This window comes from Acinonyx jubatus, chromosome D3, assembly GCF_027475565.1.
Source record: "Acinonyx jubatus isolate Ajub_Pintada_27869175 chromosome D3, VMU_Ajub_asm_v1.0, whole genome shotgun sequence".
Taxonomy (NCBI): Eukaryota; Metazoa; Chordata; class Mammalia; order Carnivora; family Felidae; genus Acinonyx; species Acinonyx jubatus.
The window spans coordinates 83,382,372-83,396,302 of NC_069392.1; the positions used below are offsets into that span (position 1 = coordinate 83,382,372).

The 13,931-nt window shown below is 43.1% G+C and overlaps 2 protein-coding genes across 3 annotated transcripts in view; one reads left to right on the forward strand and one right to left on the reverse strand.

Moving 5' to 3' along the window:
- The window catches only part of TMX3 (thioredoxin related transmembrane protein 3), a 45,737-nt gene extending 40,454 nt beyond the window's left edge, over window positions 1-5,283 (reverse strand). For both annotated transcript variants that reach the window (XM_027069153.2, XM_027069154.2), the window contains exons 1-2: window positions 4,997-5,283; window positions 3,902-3,956 (exon numbers count right to left, since the gene is read on the reverse strand). In XM_027069153.2, coding sequence (XP_026924954.1) covers window positions 3,902-3,956; window positions 4,997-5,246 — 305 coding nt within the window. In that variant the 5' untranslated portion in view covers window positions 5,247-5,283. The remainder of the gene's footprint in view (window positions 1-3,901; window positions 3,957-4,996) is intronic.
- The window catches only part of CCDC102B (coiled-coil domain containing 102B), a 196,087-nt gene continuing 187,427 nt past the window's right edge, over window positions 5,272-13,931 (forward strand). Inside the window, 2 exon segments of the mRNA XM_053205990.1 lie at window positions 5,272-5,510; window positions 8,078-8,206. The gene's annotated coding sequence lies outside the window, so the exon portion shown is untranslated.

A 13,931-nucleotide genomic window follows, 5' to 3' on the forward strand; every position in this document is an offset into this window, starting at 1 on the left:
AATAATAATGAGGAAAAAAAGCATTTACTAGGAACAGAAATGATCTTCATGCAAATGTCTCATCTCAACAGGGGATCCTGTTTTATATGCTACAGAACCAAATGGCCAAGCCATTAGCTATAGCCCCTGAGAGTGAAAACATAGCAGAGCTCATCTGCTGGGGCCAGAGCAATAAACAGGAGGTGGGGGAACGGTGGGGCAGACGGTGTCATCATCGTCCACACCGCATGAAGCTGCCTGCTGTGCAAGGGCTCCTTCCCATGCTGGCTGAAGGACAGGTCTCCTTCAGGTTGGATGGCAGCCACATCCAATTCCTACAAGTTAAGCCAGAGGAGCCATTAGTGAACCAGGCCCAGCGGTGGTCCTGAAGGTCTATCAGGTCCCCATTAGGCCAGAGGTGGCAGTGTCTCCTTTGGTGTTACGTCTGGGAGGCGGAAGGGCCCCAGACCTTTCCATGCAGTTGCAAGATGCCGGCTGGGCTCCCAGAAGTTCCATTCTCCTGGGGATCCAGAGCTGGCCCTATTCAGGAACAAGACTGGAACTTCTGCTCCTGAGCCCACCACTGCACTCACCCAAGATCAATAATGGTCTCTCAAAGGGCGTGTACCTTTCTTTCAGCCAACTTGGGGAGCTTACAGGTTGGTCCATGTTGGCCTCTGGGGCTGTCCTCCTGCCATAGGCTCTGGTCAGCGAATTGAGAGTCTGCTGAGAGGTGTAACTCAAATGGCAGATGTAGATCAGTGGGGCTAAGAGGGGGAGGCTTGGCGGCCTGTTGGAGGGCCTCCAGGGTATCCTGTTGGTTGGAGCCCCACTCAAGAGCAGCAGCCCTTCTCGTAACCTAACGAAAAGGCTCTATCAAATCTCCACATGGGCTCTCTAACATCATCAGTAGTCACATAGGTCCACCAACCCCTGGTGGGATTGGGCCCCTTTTTCTATTTTTTGGGTCAAATAAGGTCAAAAGTTTGGTAATGATTTCCTGTGGAATGGGATGTCATACCACTTCCCAGATCAGGCCCAGGAATTTCAGTTGGGAACTAGGTCCTTGTACCTTGAGTGTGTTAACAGTCCAGCCACGATGCCCCTTGTGAGTCATCACGGCATCCGGTCTTTGTGGGGCAGTGCCCTCTCTAGGCCCTCTAGGAGGTTGTCATCAATAAGCAGAAAGCCAATGCCCCCTCCAGAAGGAGGATTTCTTCCCGACTCTGGCCTACCCATTAATAGCAGACAGTTGGGGAATTTGAACAGCCTTGAAGAAGGACATAAAGCTGTGCTGGAATCCATTCCATGTGAAGGAGATTGACCAGTCATCAGCCCTGTAGGGAGGGATGCTGGAAAAGGGATTTGTGATGTGAACTGCTACAGACCAGGCTACCTCCAGTACCTTCTTCATGATGTCAGGTATCACCAGTGGCAAGAGCAGCACTTTCTTATTGAGGGATCTATAATGAGTATCTAGTCTCCCGGTACCTGAGGCCTTGTGCACAGGCCAGATGGAGCTACTGAATGGAGAAACAGTCTCATGGACCGCTGTCTTCTTTCACTCAGAGATCAGGATGGCTGTTCCCTCACCAGGCAGCCAATAATGCTTTGGGGAGAAAATGGCACCAAAAGCCGGTGGTCACACAGGGTCACCGTCTTCCACGTGCTCCGCTAAAAAGGCTCTCATTATAGCAATTCCCAGTGGGGCTTAGGAACAAAGGTGAATGGGAGTTCACACAGACAATACAACTGTACCAATAAAACACGTTGCAGCAGGGGCCAGAAAGCACTCACCCAGCGCCAGCCCTGGCCAAGGTGCTGTACCAGTCACCGTGGACTCCAAACTGGGAGGCAGCACATGCATCGTCCCCATCAAGGCCGCAGGGTATCAGGGTGCACGGATACCGCAAAGGTTCTCCCCAACTTTCCCAGGAAACCCTGCCCACGGCACAAGGTCTCCGGCCTGCCTGGGGGACAGAGGGACTCGGCCTAATACCTGCTGAAGGTCTCGTAAATGTTTCAGAGCTTTTCCGCCGATCTGGAGGAAACACTCCTGCAACAGTCACATAGGCTGTCATCACGTTTACCCTCACGGGGACTGCCCATCAGGCCTCTCCTTGCTTAACATCTGGCCATGAGGTCCCTGGTGAGGAACCCATCAATCTCTCCCTATGACACCCCATTATCGAATACACAGACCCAGAGAGTCTTTAGGAAAGGTCTATGCCTCAGTTGCCCAAGGAAGGGCACTCGGTTCCCCCTCTTACATCACTGTGCTGCTCAATCTCTGCTATCTTGGTGGTGGCTACTTTTTCCAGGTCTAGATTATTTGTGTCAGTGAAGACCCGGACTTCAGTCTCAGACAGACTGAACTGATGAGACGAGGAGGTTTACCTGGGTTTGGTAATAAGCAGGAGCATCGAAGAGAAACCTAGAAATCTGAGTCTGGGTAAGTCTCATTATCCACGGTTTCCTAATCTCTCAACGTAGACCCAAGGGATCGCCAGGATGGCTCACAGGACCACTACGGCCTCTGTGAGAATGCGTCAGACACGTTTTTCAGCGACAGGAAACTTGTCACAGGTGGGCCCAACCTGGCAAACTCACCCAGCACGCTGCTGAGCAGGGTCGTAGGTATCCACGCCTGCTCATCTCTCCCTTCCTCCCCCTACTTCGGCAGATGTCCCCACTGTCAGAGCAGTCCAAAGGAGAAAGTCTATACTAACACAGCCCTCAAGGCATTGCCAAGTTTAACCAGATTACCTCCACCTTAACAATGGGTCCCTTCAGAATCAACATTTTGTGCAGACCATCTGCTGTCACTCTCCAATTATCCATCAGCATAGCTAGTGGAGTGCTCCACAGATCCTCAGGAATCTTGCTCTTCCAGAAAAGCGCTGTGCTCAAATGACCACCTGGCTACTGTACCAAGTTTGTGGTGTAAAGGCAGTTAATTAGGACAACAAACCAAACTGAAAGTAATAATCAAGTCTTTATTCACTCACTATGACAATGTAAGCCGACAGGCAAAAAAAAAAAAAAAAACCAACTGAACAAAGAAAAAAAGGCACCAGCTCCTCAGTGTTCCCTTTTTCCAAGTGGAACAGTACCAGGTGCGGGTCAGGCGGACGCGGCATAGACAAAAGAATTCATCTAACTGGAGAGGAGCACTGAACCAAAGGCTTCCGTCCCTTTAGGGGCACGTGGGCAGGAGAATGAAAGATGGAAAGACACACGAGTGGAAAAGTACAGAGTCCAAGCAAAGAAAAGTGCCTTCAGCAAAGCCCCTAGATAAAGAGGTGTCAGAGGAGACACCTAGGAAGTGCTCTGGGTGAGCCCCCCAGTAAGAAGCCTTCAAGAGAGGCAACTGGGCGAGGAAGGCACATATCCACGGGAGCTAAGCTGGCCCAGGGGCCTAGTCCGTGATCACAACTCCCTCCAGAGTCTGCAGTGCGCTGGTGCACCAAGTCTGGGGTGGGGAGGGCGGCTTCCCTGCTGAGGCCTGCCAGGAAAAGCCGTATAACCGCCTCCGGCCAGGCCCGAGAGATCACACGCAGGACTTCGGTCTGTCTGGAGCTGGACTCCTCACTATCACTACTGACCTAGTATAAGCAAAGCCTCGTAATTAATGCTATGGTACTATGAAAATATATAGTATAGTTACCAAATTCCAACACCTGCTCAGTTGTGATACAAGCAGAAAAACATAACACAATGAAAAATGATAAAACAAAATATGAATTGTTAGTAAACTCTTTTGAGTACAACAGCACTCAGAACAACTTCTGAAACAAAATTACTGCTATATAAATACTGATCGTGACTACCTCTATTACGAAAAGATTAAATTCGTGCAAGTATTCAGATAACGCCAGAGCTTAAAGAAGTTAAAATGCTATTTAAAAACAGGTATACTCACGATTCATCTAAATCTTCCACAAATCCTTTACAGAAAGCCATACCAAGTAAAAAAACTGGGGGGAAAAAAGAAAACAAAGGACAAAATGTTTACAATAAAAGCTGACTTATTACTTGTTTTGTACTACATGCTTAGTCATCTATAAAATGTTTTTTATTTTTTACAAATTACCATAAAAACCACCACTGATCCATTCCCAGGCACTAACAACGTGTAAGTATAAGCAGTTCATCCGTTTACTACATATTTGCTCTGCAGGCAACTATACAGTGACCGGCAAGGTTTATGCTGGCTTGCAAGTCTGAGGAACAGAAGTTCTCTTTCAACATATTTTTACTTTCATCCTGTTTTTCCTTTTGGCCATTCTACCTTTTTTTTTTTTTAACAGACACAGAAACCGTTCTTCTATATCTCTTCAGTAATAAGAAATATTACTTATCTTCTCCTCTGTATAAACTCCAACTGCCATTCAAAATCCAATGTTTTATTTTTTCCCACTTTATGGATAGAAACAAAACTGAGCTACACCTCTACCACTAACAGTTCTCACAGCCCGGCACGGGAACCAAACGGTTGCCGAGGAAGTGAGCACACTAATGGGGACCAGGGTACCTGATGCTGGCAAGAGGCTGAGAAAGGCCACCACAAACTCTGATCACTTTTCACAGTGCGCAATCTGGCAACCTGACCATGACCCGTCCTTGGCCATCTCTCTTAGCCGCAGGTGGGTAAAAATTCATCAGACGTGACAAGACTCGGAACCTAAAGCCAAAGCAAGGTCTGGCCCCAAGCTGGGGTGGTGGAATCAGCGCTATTGAAACTACCACGCCTATCAGTGGAGTCAGCGCTATTGAAACTTCCTGTCACACTAAGCAAAGAACCAAATGGAAGACAGGCGCATCTTTTTCAGGCACGCGTCCCCGGCACAGCCACTCTGGGGGAAGGAGCCGGCAGCTGGGGCTATCTCGGCGGATCCCAGGGCTTCTCTGCACGCAGGCGGGAGACCCCGGCCCAGGCCCGACCCCACCCCGGAAAGGTCCCAGCACGCGCCCGCACCATCGCCCCCGCCCCCATCGCCCCCCGCGAGGTCCTTACCAGTGGCGCAGAGCCGCAGGCCGGCCCCGCGTCTCCTAGGTGCCATACTCGCCACGGGAGAGCTGCACAAGCCGCGGAGAAGAAAGAGACACCGGCGGCCGATGCTTGAGCTCCCGGAAAGGGAAGCTGGCCTTGGCCGCGCGGAAGGGGAGCTCTGCACGCAGGGCGGGGGCGGGGCAGGCGGGCCTCCTCTACTCTCCCAGGCCCTCGCCGGCCTCCGCCTCTGAGCATGCGCGGAACCGCGGCGCATGCGCAGAACCGCAGCGCTTGCGCAGTTGCACCTTGAAATTCTGTGCGCCTCCGGCGGCCTCCGGGAGCGTGGGAACCTAGCCTACGGGCGCTTTCCTGTGGGGGCGGAGCGGCGTGTAGAGTCGGGGGGCGTTTCCGGGAAGTTAGATGCCAGCTAAACTTAGAGGGTAAAGTGAGGTAAACTCTGGCGCTGCTTGAGGTTTAGTTCAGCCAGCGCTTTGGCTTGTTCCTCGTGGACAGCGAGCGATCAAATTCGTGAAAAGAGGTGGGTGTCAGCAGGTGTCAGAAAAATGGAAGCCTATGGATTGCAGTCTGAGCCCCCGTACATTTCCAAAATATGGACTCTTCGAACCTGTTTGCAGAATGAGATACCTACTCTGGTGCTAAGCGCCATTAATGCGGGGTTTTTTTGTTTTTTTTTTTTTTTGTTTTTTGCCAACTAAAGGGGTTCCGTTAAAAAGTCTTTTCTCTTGGAACCTGAAAAATTGAAGTTGATCTTATGATGTAATTGATAATTTGCACCTGTTTTCTGATTATTTTTTATAAGAGTAAGATATTAGAAAATACTTGCTATTTTTCCATACACAACGACAAATATTTATAAATATTCCTGCCGCAATCACTACATCTGATTTAGATGAAAATTTCATCAGACATAAAATACCAGAGGATTTAGATTAAATCAATTTTGAACATGTGTTATGAGAATAGAAATGGATTATGATGTCACCCAGTTCACTTTAGGTTCAAGATTCCAACAGGCAGTGATCTCATAAATCTCTATTCCTAATTGCTAGAAGATTAAATTATGATCTGATTGAGACCAAGCCCTAGATGTCATCCATTTTATGCATACAGCATGGTATCCAGTGCAGGCCTTCAGCAGATTCAAACATTTTTTTAATTGAGTAACTAGTTTATTCTGAGTTCAACATACAGAAATAGCTAATCCTCCTACGGTTCTCAAAATACGGATCTTACATCCTGCAGCTCAGAAAAGGTAATTTACTTAATAGCTCTGAATGATGGAGTTGCCATTTGAAACGTTTCAGACTCAGCTGTTGTTCTGCTTGTAAGCCCCACAGGGCCTCCCAGGATCTCTTTACCGCTGTAGAATTCTCTCCCTTCGTTTTCCTCCCCTTTTCAGTCAACCTAGTTGAGCTAATGGTACGAATGTTTGACCAATTTCCCTGGGAGTTATGCTGGGTTCTGCCCAACTTCGTAAGTAAGGCACTCACTGTATGAGTTTCTGTACATAAGCTTAAAAACAGGGAAATCAAAAGTGTTCGAAGGAGGAGGTACAGGTGTTTTCTTCTTGATCTGAGTCCTAGGTGTATGGATCTGTTCACTTTGTGAAAACGCATTGAGCTCTGCCCTGACAGCTATGTACTGTCTGTATATGCATCCTAACAATGAAAGTTTAAGAGCAAATAAAGCTACATAAGTTGTTTTTTTTTTTATTTTTAATGAAAAGGTGCTCATTATATGGTGTTAAACAGGGCTTCACAAATTGGAATCATTTACCTGGAGAACCTGATAAAGCAGGTTTCTGAATACTCCTTAGAGAATCTGAACCAGTAGGTCTGCATTTGTGTTTCTCACAGCTTCCCAGGTGATTCTGTTGCTCTGGCCTGCAGACCTCGTTTAGCGTGGAAGGAAAATAAATTCAGAAAATACCATTCATTTTAGATTGCTTTGTGTAAAATACATGAAGTAAAAAAAAAACATGTAGAAATAAAAAGTTTTTTATAGTTATTTCTTGGTGTCTAATGGTTTTATTCCTGGTTTTAATTGGTATTTTTAAATGTCTAATTTATAATTTGGTAAATATTATTAGCTATAACCCACATTAAAGAAAGGTCTCTGGAGTTCTCAATGTATTTTTAGGAATGTACAAAGGCCATAAGAACAAGAGTTTAAAAACAAAGTGGACATTTGTAGAACTCTGCATTAAACAAGTAGGTAATGGATGTAGTAACATATATTGAAGAGGTAAAAGAAAAGCATATCATAAAGTAAGTTTCAACGGATTGAAAAAAGTGTGGTGTTATCAATGTGTTCTCTGACTACAACACAATAAGATTATAAGGCTATAGAAGATAAAAATATCTCCCACATCTGGAAATTTAAAAACGCTTATAAAGAACATCTTTGTAAAAAAAATAATAGGAACTAAAATATACCTAGAAGTAAACAAAAAATATGCCTACAAAAATTTTAGGATGCAGCAAAATCTCAGGGAAATGTATAGATGCAAATACCTTTTTATTTTAGAATGAAAAAGATGAAAATTAGTGAACTAAAAAGTCTCCTTAAGAAGTGGGTGAAAAAAAAAAAACAGAAAAAGGATGGATGGCACAAAAGATACACAGGGATGTTCATTTTCTTTTATTTGCCAGAAACTGCACTGAGAACATAATATTGAATAAACTGGACCCTGGTGCCGTTCACTTCCTGGTGGGTCGCAAGAGTTATCACTCATAAGGCTTATATATTGAGGCAGGCAGTGTTCTAAATGCTTTACATGTGTTAACTAATTTAGAAAGGAAAAAAAGATAAACAGAGACTCAAAGGAAGTCCCAAAGCATTTTTTTTAAGTTTATTTATTTTGAGAGAGCACGTGTGCGTGAGCAGGGAAGAGCCAGAGAGACATGGAGAAGAGGGAGACAGAGAATCCCAAGCATCCCCAATGCGGGGCTCAATCCCACGAACCATGAGGCCATGACCTGAGCCAAAATCAACAGTTGGACACCCAACCAACTGAACCACCCAGGTGCCCCACAAGTAGGTTTTTTGAAGCAAGCGATAAAATGGACACATTTCTTGTTTTAGGGAGTCCGGAAATAGAGAGCATGAGAAAACATCTAAAGCATCCAGAAATCGTCTCCTGGACACCTTCCAAGAGGCAGGCTGAATCATCCTTCAGCCCCAGAGAAGGGGAAGCCAATTTCAGGTGTTCAGGTAAGAAAACTGCACACATCTCGTTTCCCCTGTCTACATGCCAACTTTTGAAGGAGAAGGCCCCAATTAGCGAGCTGGGAAAGCAAAAGAGAGAGAAGGTTAATCAAGACCCCCAGTCCCACTGTGAGTTTCCAGCCTAAAACAGTCTCTAGGATGGGAAAGAGAAAACTTTTTGATGGTAAATCTAGTTCAGAATTTTGTTAATACTAAGGACTGAGTGTACAAGTAATTGAATTGTGCTTTCAACTTAATTACATCTTGTATCCAGATGGGCTTGTTAGAATTTTTATCCAGAGATCGGGGAAGAATACCTACACAGAGAAATATTTAAAGGAATGATGGGAGGAAATCAGTTATTTTGATTTTGTTGCCATTATAGTTTATTCAGTATAATTACATTAATATTAGGAACAGAAGAGTGACATAGATATAGAGAGCAGAGGCTAAACAGATAAACAACTTTCACATAATATAGACAAAAAATTAAAATTGAAAAGTTATAAAAATAATAATTTACCAAAATCACTTCAAGACCTAGGAGGATAATAGGATAACCATGAAAGAAACTGAATCAGAATTTTTAAAGTGTCTTATAAAAAAGGTGCTATCCAGCTTTTATGAAAAAAAAAGTCTGTTACAAACTCTTCCAGAGAATAAAAAAAAAAATAGGAAACTCCTCAATTTGTTCAAAAGGTGAGTATAAACTTGGTTTCAAAACCAGAGGAGGCATTTGTGAGAAAGGAAGTGTACAGATCAATTCTTTCATGAACAAAAATGCAAAATATGCCAAATAAAATGTCATCAAATGGGATCTACCAATACACCAAAAAAGATTAAATTGAGATTTCTTGTCCAGAAAAACCAATTGTGTATTAACACCAGTGGGAAAAATTAGTGTAAATATTCCACAATTTACAGATAAAAGATGAAATTTATGTAACATTTAAATAAATGCAGTGAAATAATTTGAACTTGGTACACATCAACCTTCAATCACAATAGTAAACCGGAACCAAAGGAGCAATTTCTCAGCGTAATATTCTGTTCAGGTTAATGTCTGGCAGTCCTGGAATTAGCCTGAACTGTTTCGCTATAGAAGTTTCTGTTGGGTACTAACCTCTACTTGCAACACCTGAAACAGGCTGATTAATAATGTTGCTTTCTAACTATGGGCACAAGGAGTTTTATGGTGGTTTTTTAACAACAACCTGTCAGCATTGTGTATTGGTAAGAGTGAGATCAATGGTTTGCATTTGGTCTTCATGAGATCCCCCTCCCAGAGAGCTCTGCTGTTGAGGCTGAAATTGTACCAGGAATATACATATGCAACCAGCAAAATATTAAAAAGCCCACTGAGATTCCTAGGCCCCCTTGTTCCAACGTGTCTTATGCATGTGCAGGGGGTTCCTGATTCAAGAGAGAAAGTGCTTATTACAACAATGACTGTTACAGAAGATAGAAGTTTTGTACCAGGTCTCTACAGACCCCTTGTTGTGAGACAGCCTTTGACAGTGATCCAAACTCTTACTTCAACAAGGTTGTTATACAATAACAACGTAGTTGTTATACTGTAACAACATGGTTGTTATACTCTGATGAGTTATAAAGTATTATTACTTGGCATCCTAACAGCCTTCTTAATTGAATCCTATTTTAGTGCAGTTGGCATTAGAGGTGGGGCTGCTTAGCAGACTTTTGACTCATTCTTTGCCAAAAATATGGCGTAGGCATTATTTAGAAAGAAAAAGGATGACTCTGATAATGGGGATAGAAAGGAACTACTTATGTGGACAGGATTGTCCCGTTAGGCTTGGTTCAGAGTAGCATAAGCTTTGAAATCAGTGACTGATAGTAAGACTTTCCATGACAGAAATGACAGAACCTGAATGCCAGGAGCTAGCAAAATTCGAAGACAAGTGCAAACTGATGGCAGGTTGGCTGAATCAGTTCCTATTTGCTGCTTTCAACATGAGCCAGAGGGAAGGTTCAGAGTCTCCTTCAACTCCATCCTCTCTTTCTAGCAAATGGAGCTCCAACCAAAGGAACGTAGGCACTATAACTTCTGATGGGTCAGCTAAGCCTGCGAGACCCATTACAACCAAGAAGGTAATTAGTGCTGTTGATGATGGAGGAAAGCCATAAAGTAAGGGATTATTTGGTAACAAAATGGAGGCCTTTTGTAGATGGTCATAAGCATTGTCCTGATGACCTTTGTTAAAATGGTTCCTGAGAGTTTTAGATTAAGTAGCAGTGTCTCTGGTTTTGAATACTGTGGAGTGGAGAGGATTTTTGCACTCATCCTGGATCTTCCCTTGGCTGCTGTCTTCCTAGGGATAATTCAAGGAATAGTCCTTGCTGATTAGAATGGATTCAGGCAAGGGACATTCCTACTAGAGAAGGGTAATTCCTCTGCCCCTCTCTGTCTTTTAAATAAATGTCAATGTCTTCTGAAGTGGCTGAAATGTTGCAGATGGGGACTGTACTGGCGGGGGGGGGGGGGCTACAGGACAATGAGATCAGCCATGCATGGGATGCCCCTCACTCAGATTATAAGGAGCCCTACCACCGTGGACACCATATGTGATATTTCTCTTAGAGCTCAGAGGATGTAAAGAGGCAGTTTCCAGATCCCCTGTCCCAGCTTCCTTCTGTGAAACTTCAGGATAATATAAAGGTTACAGTTTTACAAAGCAAGGGCAAGAAAAGGACAAAAATGAAGAACTACAACTCAACACCAAAGACCCACAAATAACCCGATTAAAAATAGGCAGAAGACATAACCAGGTGTTTCTCCAAATAAGACATCCAGATGGCCAACAGACACATGAAAAGATGCTCAACATCACTCATCATCAGGGAAATGGAAATCACAACCACGAGATACCACCTCACGGTATGGCTAAAATCAAAAACACAAGAAACCAGTGTCGGTGGGAATGTGAAGAAAAAGTAACACTTTTGCATTGTTGGTGAGAATGTAAACTGGTGCAGCCACTGGAAAATAATATGGAGGTTCTTCAAAAATCTAGAAGCTGAATTACTATATGATCCAATAATTCCATGACAGGGTATCTGTCTAAAAAAATTAAAAAACACTAATTCAAAAAGAAATGCACCCCTATGTTTATTACAGCATTATTTGTAATAGCCAAATTATGGAAGCAACCCAAGTGTGCATTAATAAATGAATGGATAAAGAAGATGTGGAATGGAATATTAGTCAGCCATAAAAAGAATGAAATCTTGCTATTTTTGTTTTTATTTATTTAAAATCAATTTTTTAATGTTTATTTTTGAGAGAGAGACAAACAGACAAAGCATGAGCAGGGCAGGGACAGAGAGAGAGGAGACACAGAATCTGAAGCAGACTCCAGGCTCTGAGCTGTCAGCACAGAGCCCAAGGCAGGGCTCAAACCCGTGATCTGTGAGATCATGACCTGAGTGGAAGTCAGACACCTAACTGACTGAGCCCCCCAGGCGCTCCAGAAATCTTAACCATTTTCGACAACATGGATAGATCTAGAGGATATAATGCTAAGTGAAATAAGTCAGAGAAAGACAAATAGCATATGATTTCACTCATGTGGAATTTAAGAAACAAAGAAAACAAACACAGGGGAAAAAAAAAGAGACAGAAAAACCAGACTTTTAATTAATAGAAAACAAACTGATGGTTACCAGAGAGGAGGTTGAGGGATGAGTGAAGTAGTTGATGGGGATTAAGAGTACAGTTATCTTTATGAGCACTGAGTAATATATAGAATCGTTAGATCACTATGTTGTATACCTATAACTAATGTAACACTGTATGTTAATTATACTGGAATAAAATAAATAAAAAGTTAAAAAATGAAAATAAATAAAAGCCCCCTCTCTTCCTAAAAAAGACAAAGACAAGAATTCAGGACTGAATGATGTGGAAGTGTTTAGATGGTTAAAGTAAAATGGCATTAAAAAAGAGGAAATTGGGCCACCTGGGTGGCTCAGTCTTTTAAGCATCTGACTCTTGATTTTGGCTCAGGTCATGATCTCACGGTCATGAGATTGAGCCCTCTGTCAGCCTCTGCACTGGGCGTAGAGCCTGCTTGAGATTCTCTCTCTTTCATTCTCCCTTTGCCCCTCTCCTTGCTTGTGTGTTCTCTCTCATAAATAAATAAATAAGGAAATAAATAAAATAAAATAAATAAATAGTGAGGAAATTGGAGTGTCTGCTGAAACCTTGATAGATTTTTAAAGAAGCCAGTAAAACACAATTGCCTATCCTCAAGCTTCTCAAGATATAAAAATATCAAAGCATATATACTTATCTTGTCTGAGTGTAGAAGATTTCGACATAGAGAAAAGTTTTCATGAGCCTACAGCATCAAGTTCTAAAATACCAATTTTTAATACTAACGCAAGATACCATTTTTCTATTTACTGCAACTGAAAACAACAGCAATTTATCTCACAGTTCTGCAGATTAGAAGTCCAGTAGACTAAACTAGTTGATCTGCTCTAGGTCGCACAAAGCCAAAAGTCAAGGTGTCAGAAGGCTCTGGGAAAGAACCCACTTCCAGGCTCGTTCATGTTGCTAGCATAATTTGCTTCCATGTGGTTGCAGGACTGTGGCCCCTGTTTCCTTGCTAGTTCATGGCTGGGAGTTCTTCTCTGCTTCTGGAGAGAACTTTCCTTGACTGTGGCCCCCTTCAAAGCCAACATCAGTGCATCACGTCCTTCCCAGGTGTCATATCCTTCTAACTTCCCCTTCTGCTTCAACCTTCTGACTCTTCTTTCTTCTGTTTTCATGGGCTTGTGTGGCTACTTTGGGTCCACCTGGATAATCCAGGATGATCTCCCTACCTTAAAATCACTCATTAGCAACCTTCATTCCATGTGCAAAGGCCTTTCAGAGCAGCGCCTAGATAATTTTTCTGAGTGAATAAAGATAGTATGTGAATCTTGAATGTTAAGAATTTTTTCTACTATAGGCAGTGATGGAAGATAGAGCATTACAAGAAGGACAGGGTCTCCTGACCAAATCAATCCCTATGGGAGCACCATAGGGATGGGTGAAATGATCTGCAGGTGTAGAAGTTCTTTTAGGTCAGCTGGTCATAGGAGCACTGCCTAGGTCTACTAATGAGCCCCTCGGGGGTGATAGAATAAACTTAGGGGAACAGGGAGATGCTACTGTAAAAAGGAATAAAAATTAAAGTCTCATTAATAGTTGAAATACATGATTTTAAAGAGTATACTGTGGGGATGTCTCCCTCACCTGAATGTATAATTGGTATGCATATAATGATTGGCTAAAAAGTCTTCCTCTACTGCTAACTTGAGAAAAATAAATAATTTGTAGATCTGCCCTAAATCCAGTACTAATTGGATATGAAAAATGGGAGCTGTTAGAGCTTTCTAAGCCTATTCGAATAGTTAATTTGAAAAGCTATTATATGCTGAGGGCAACAAAAATTTACTGCCTTAATTAAGGACATGTTAGATGCAAGTATGTTAGTACCTATATACACTCACTCTGCAATAAGCTGATGTCGCCAGTGAGGAAGGCCAATGGCTCCTGGAGGGGACTCCAATAAAAAGTAACCCGAATAGCTTCAGGTATGTTCCAAAGTATTCAAGTGCTGAACAGATTATTTCAACAAGCTGAAGGTGACCAGTTTTCTGTAGTTGACCTGGCTGATACCTTTTTTCAATATTATTTGCTAGGGAGCATCAATAGCAACGT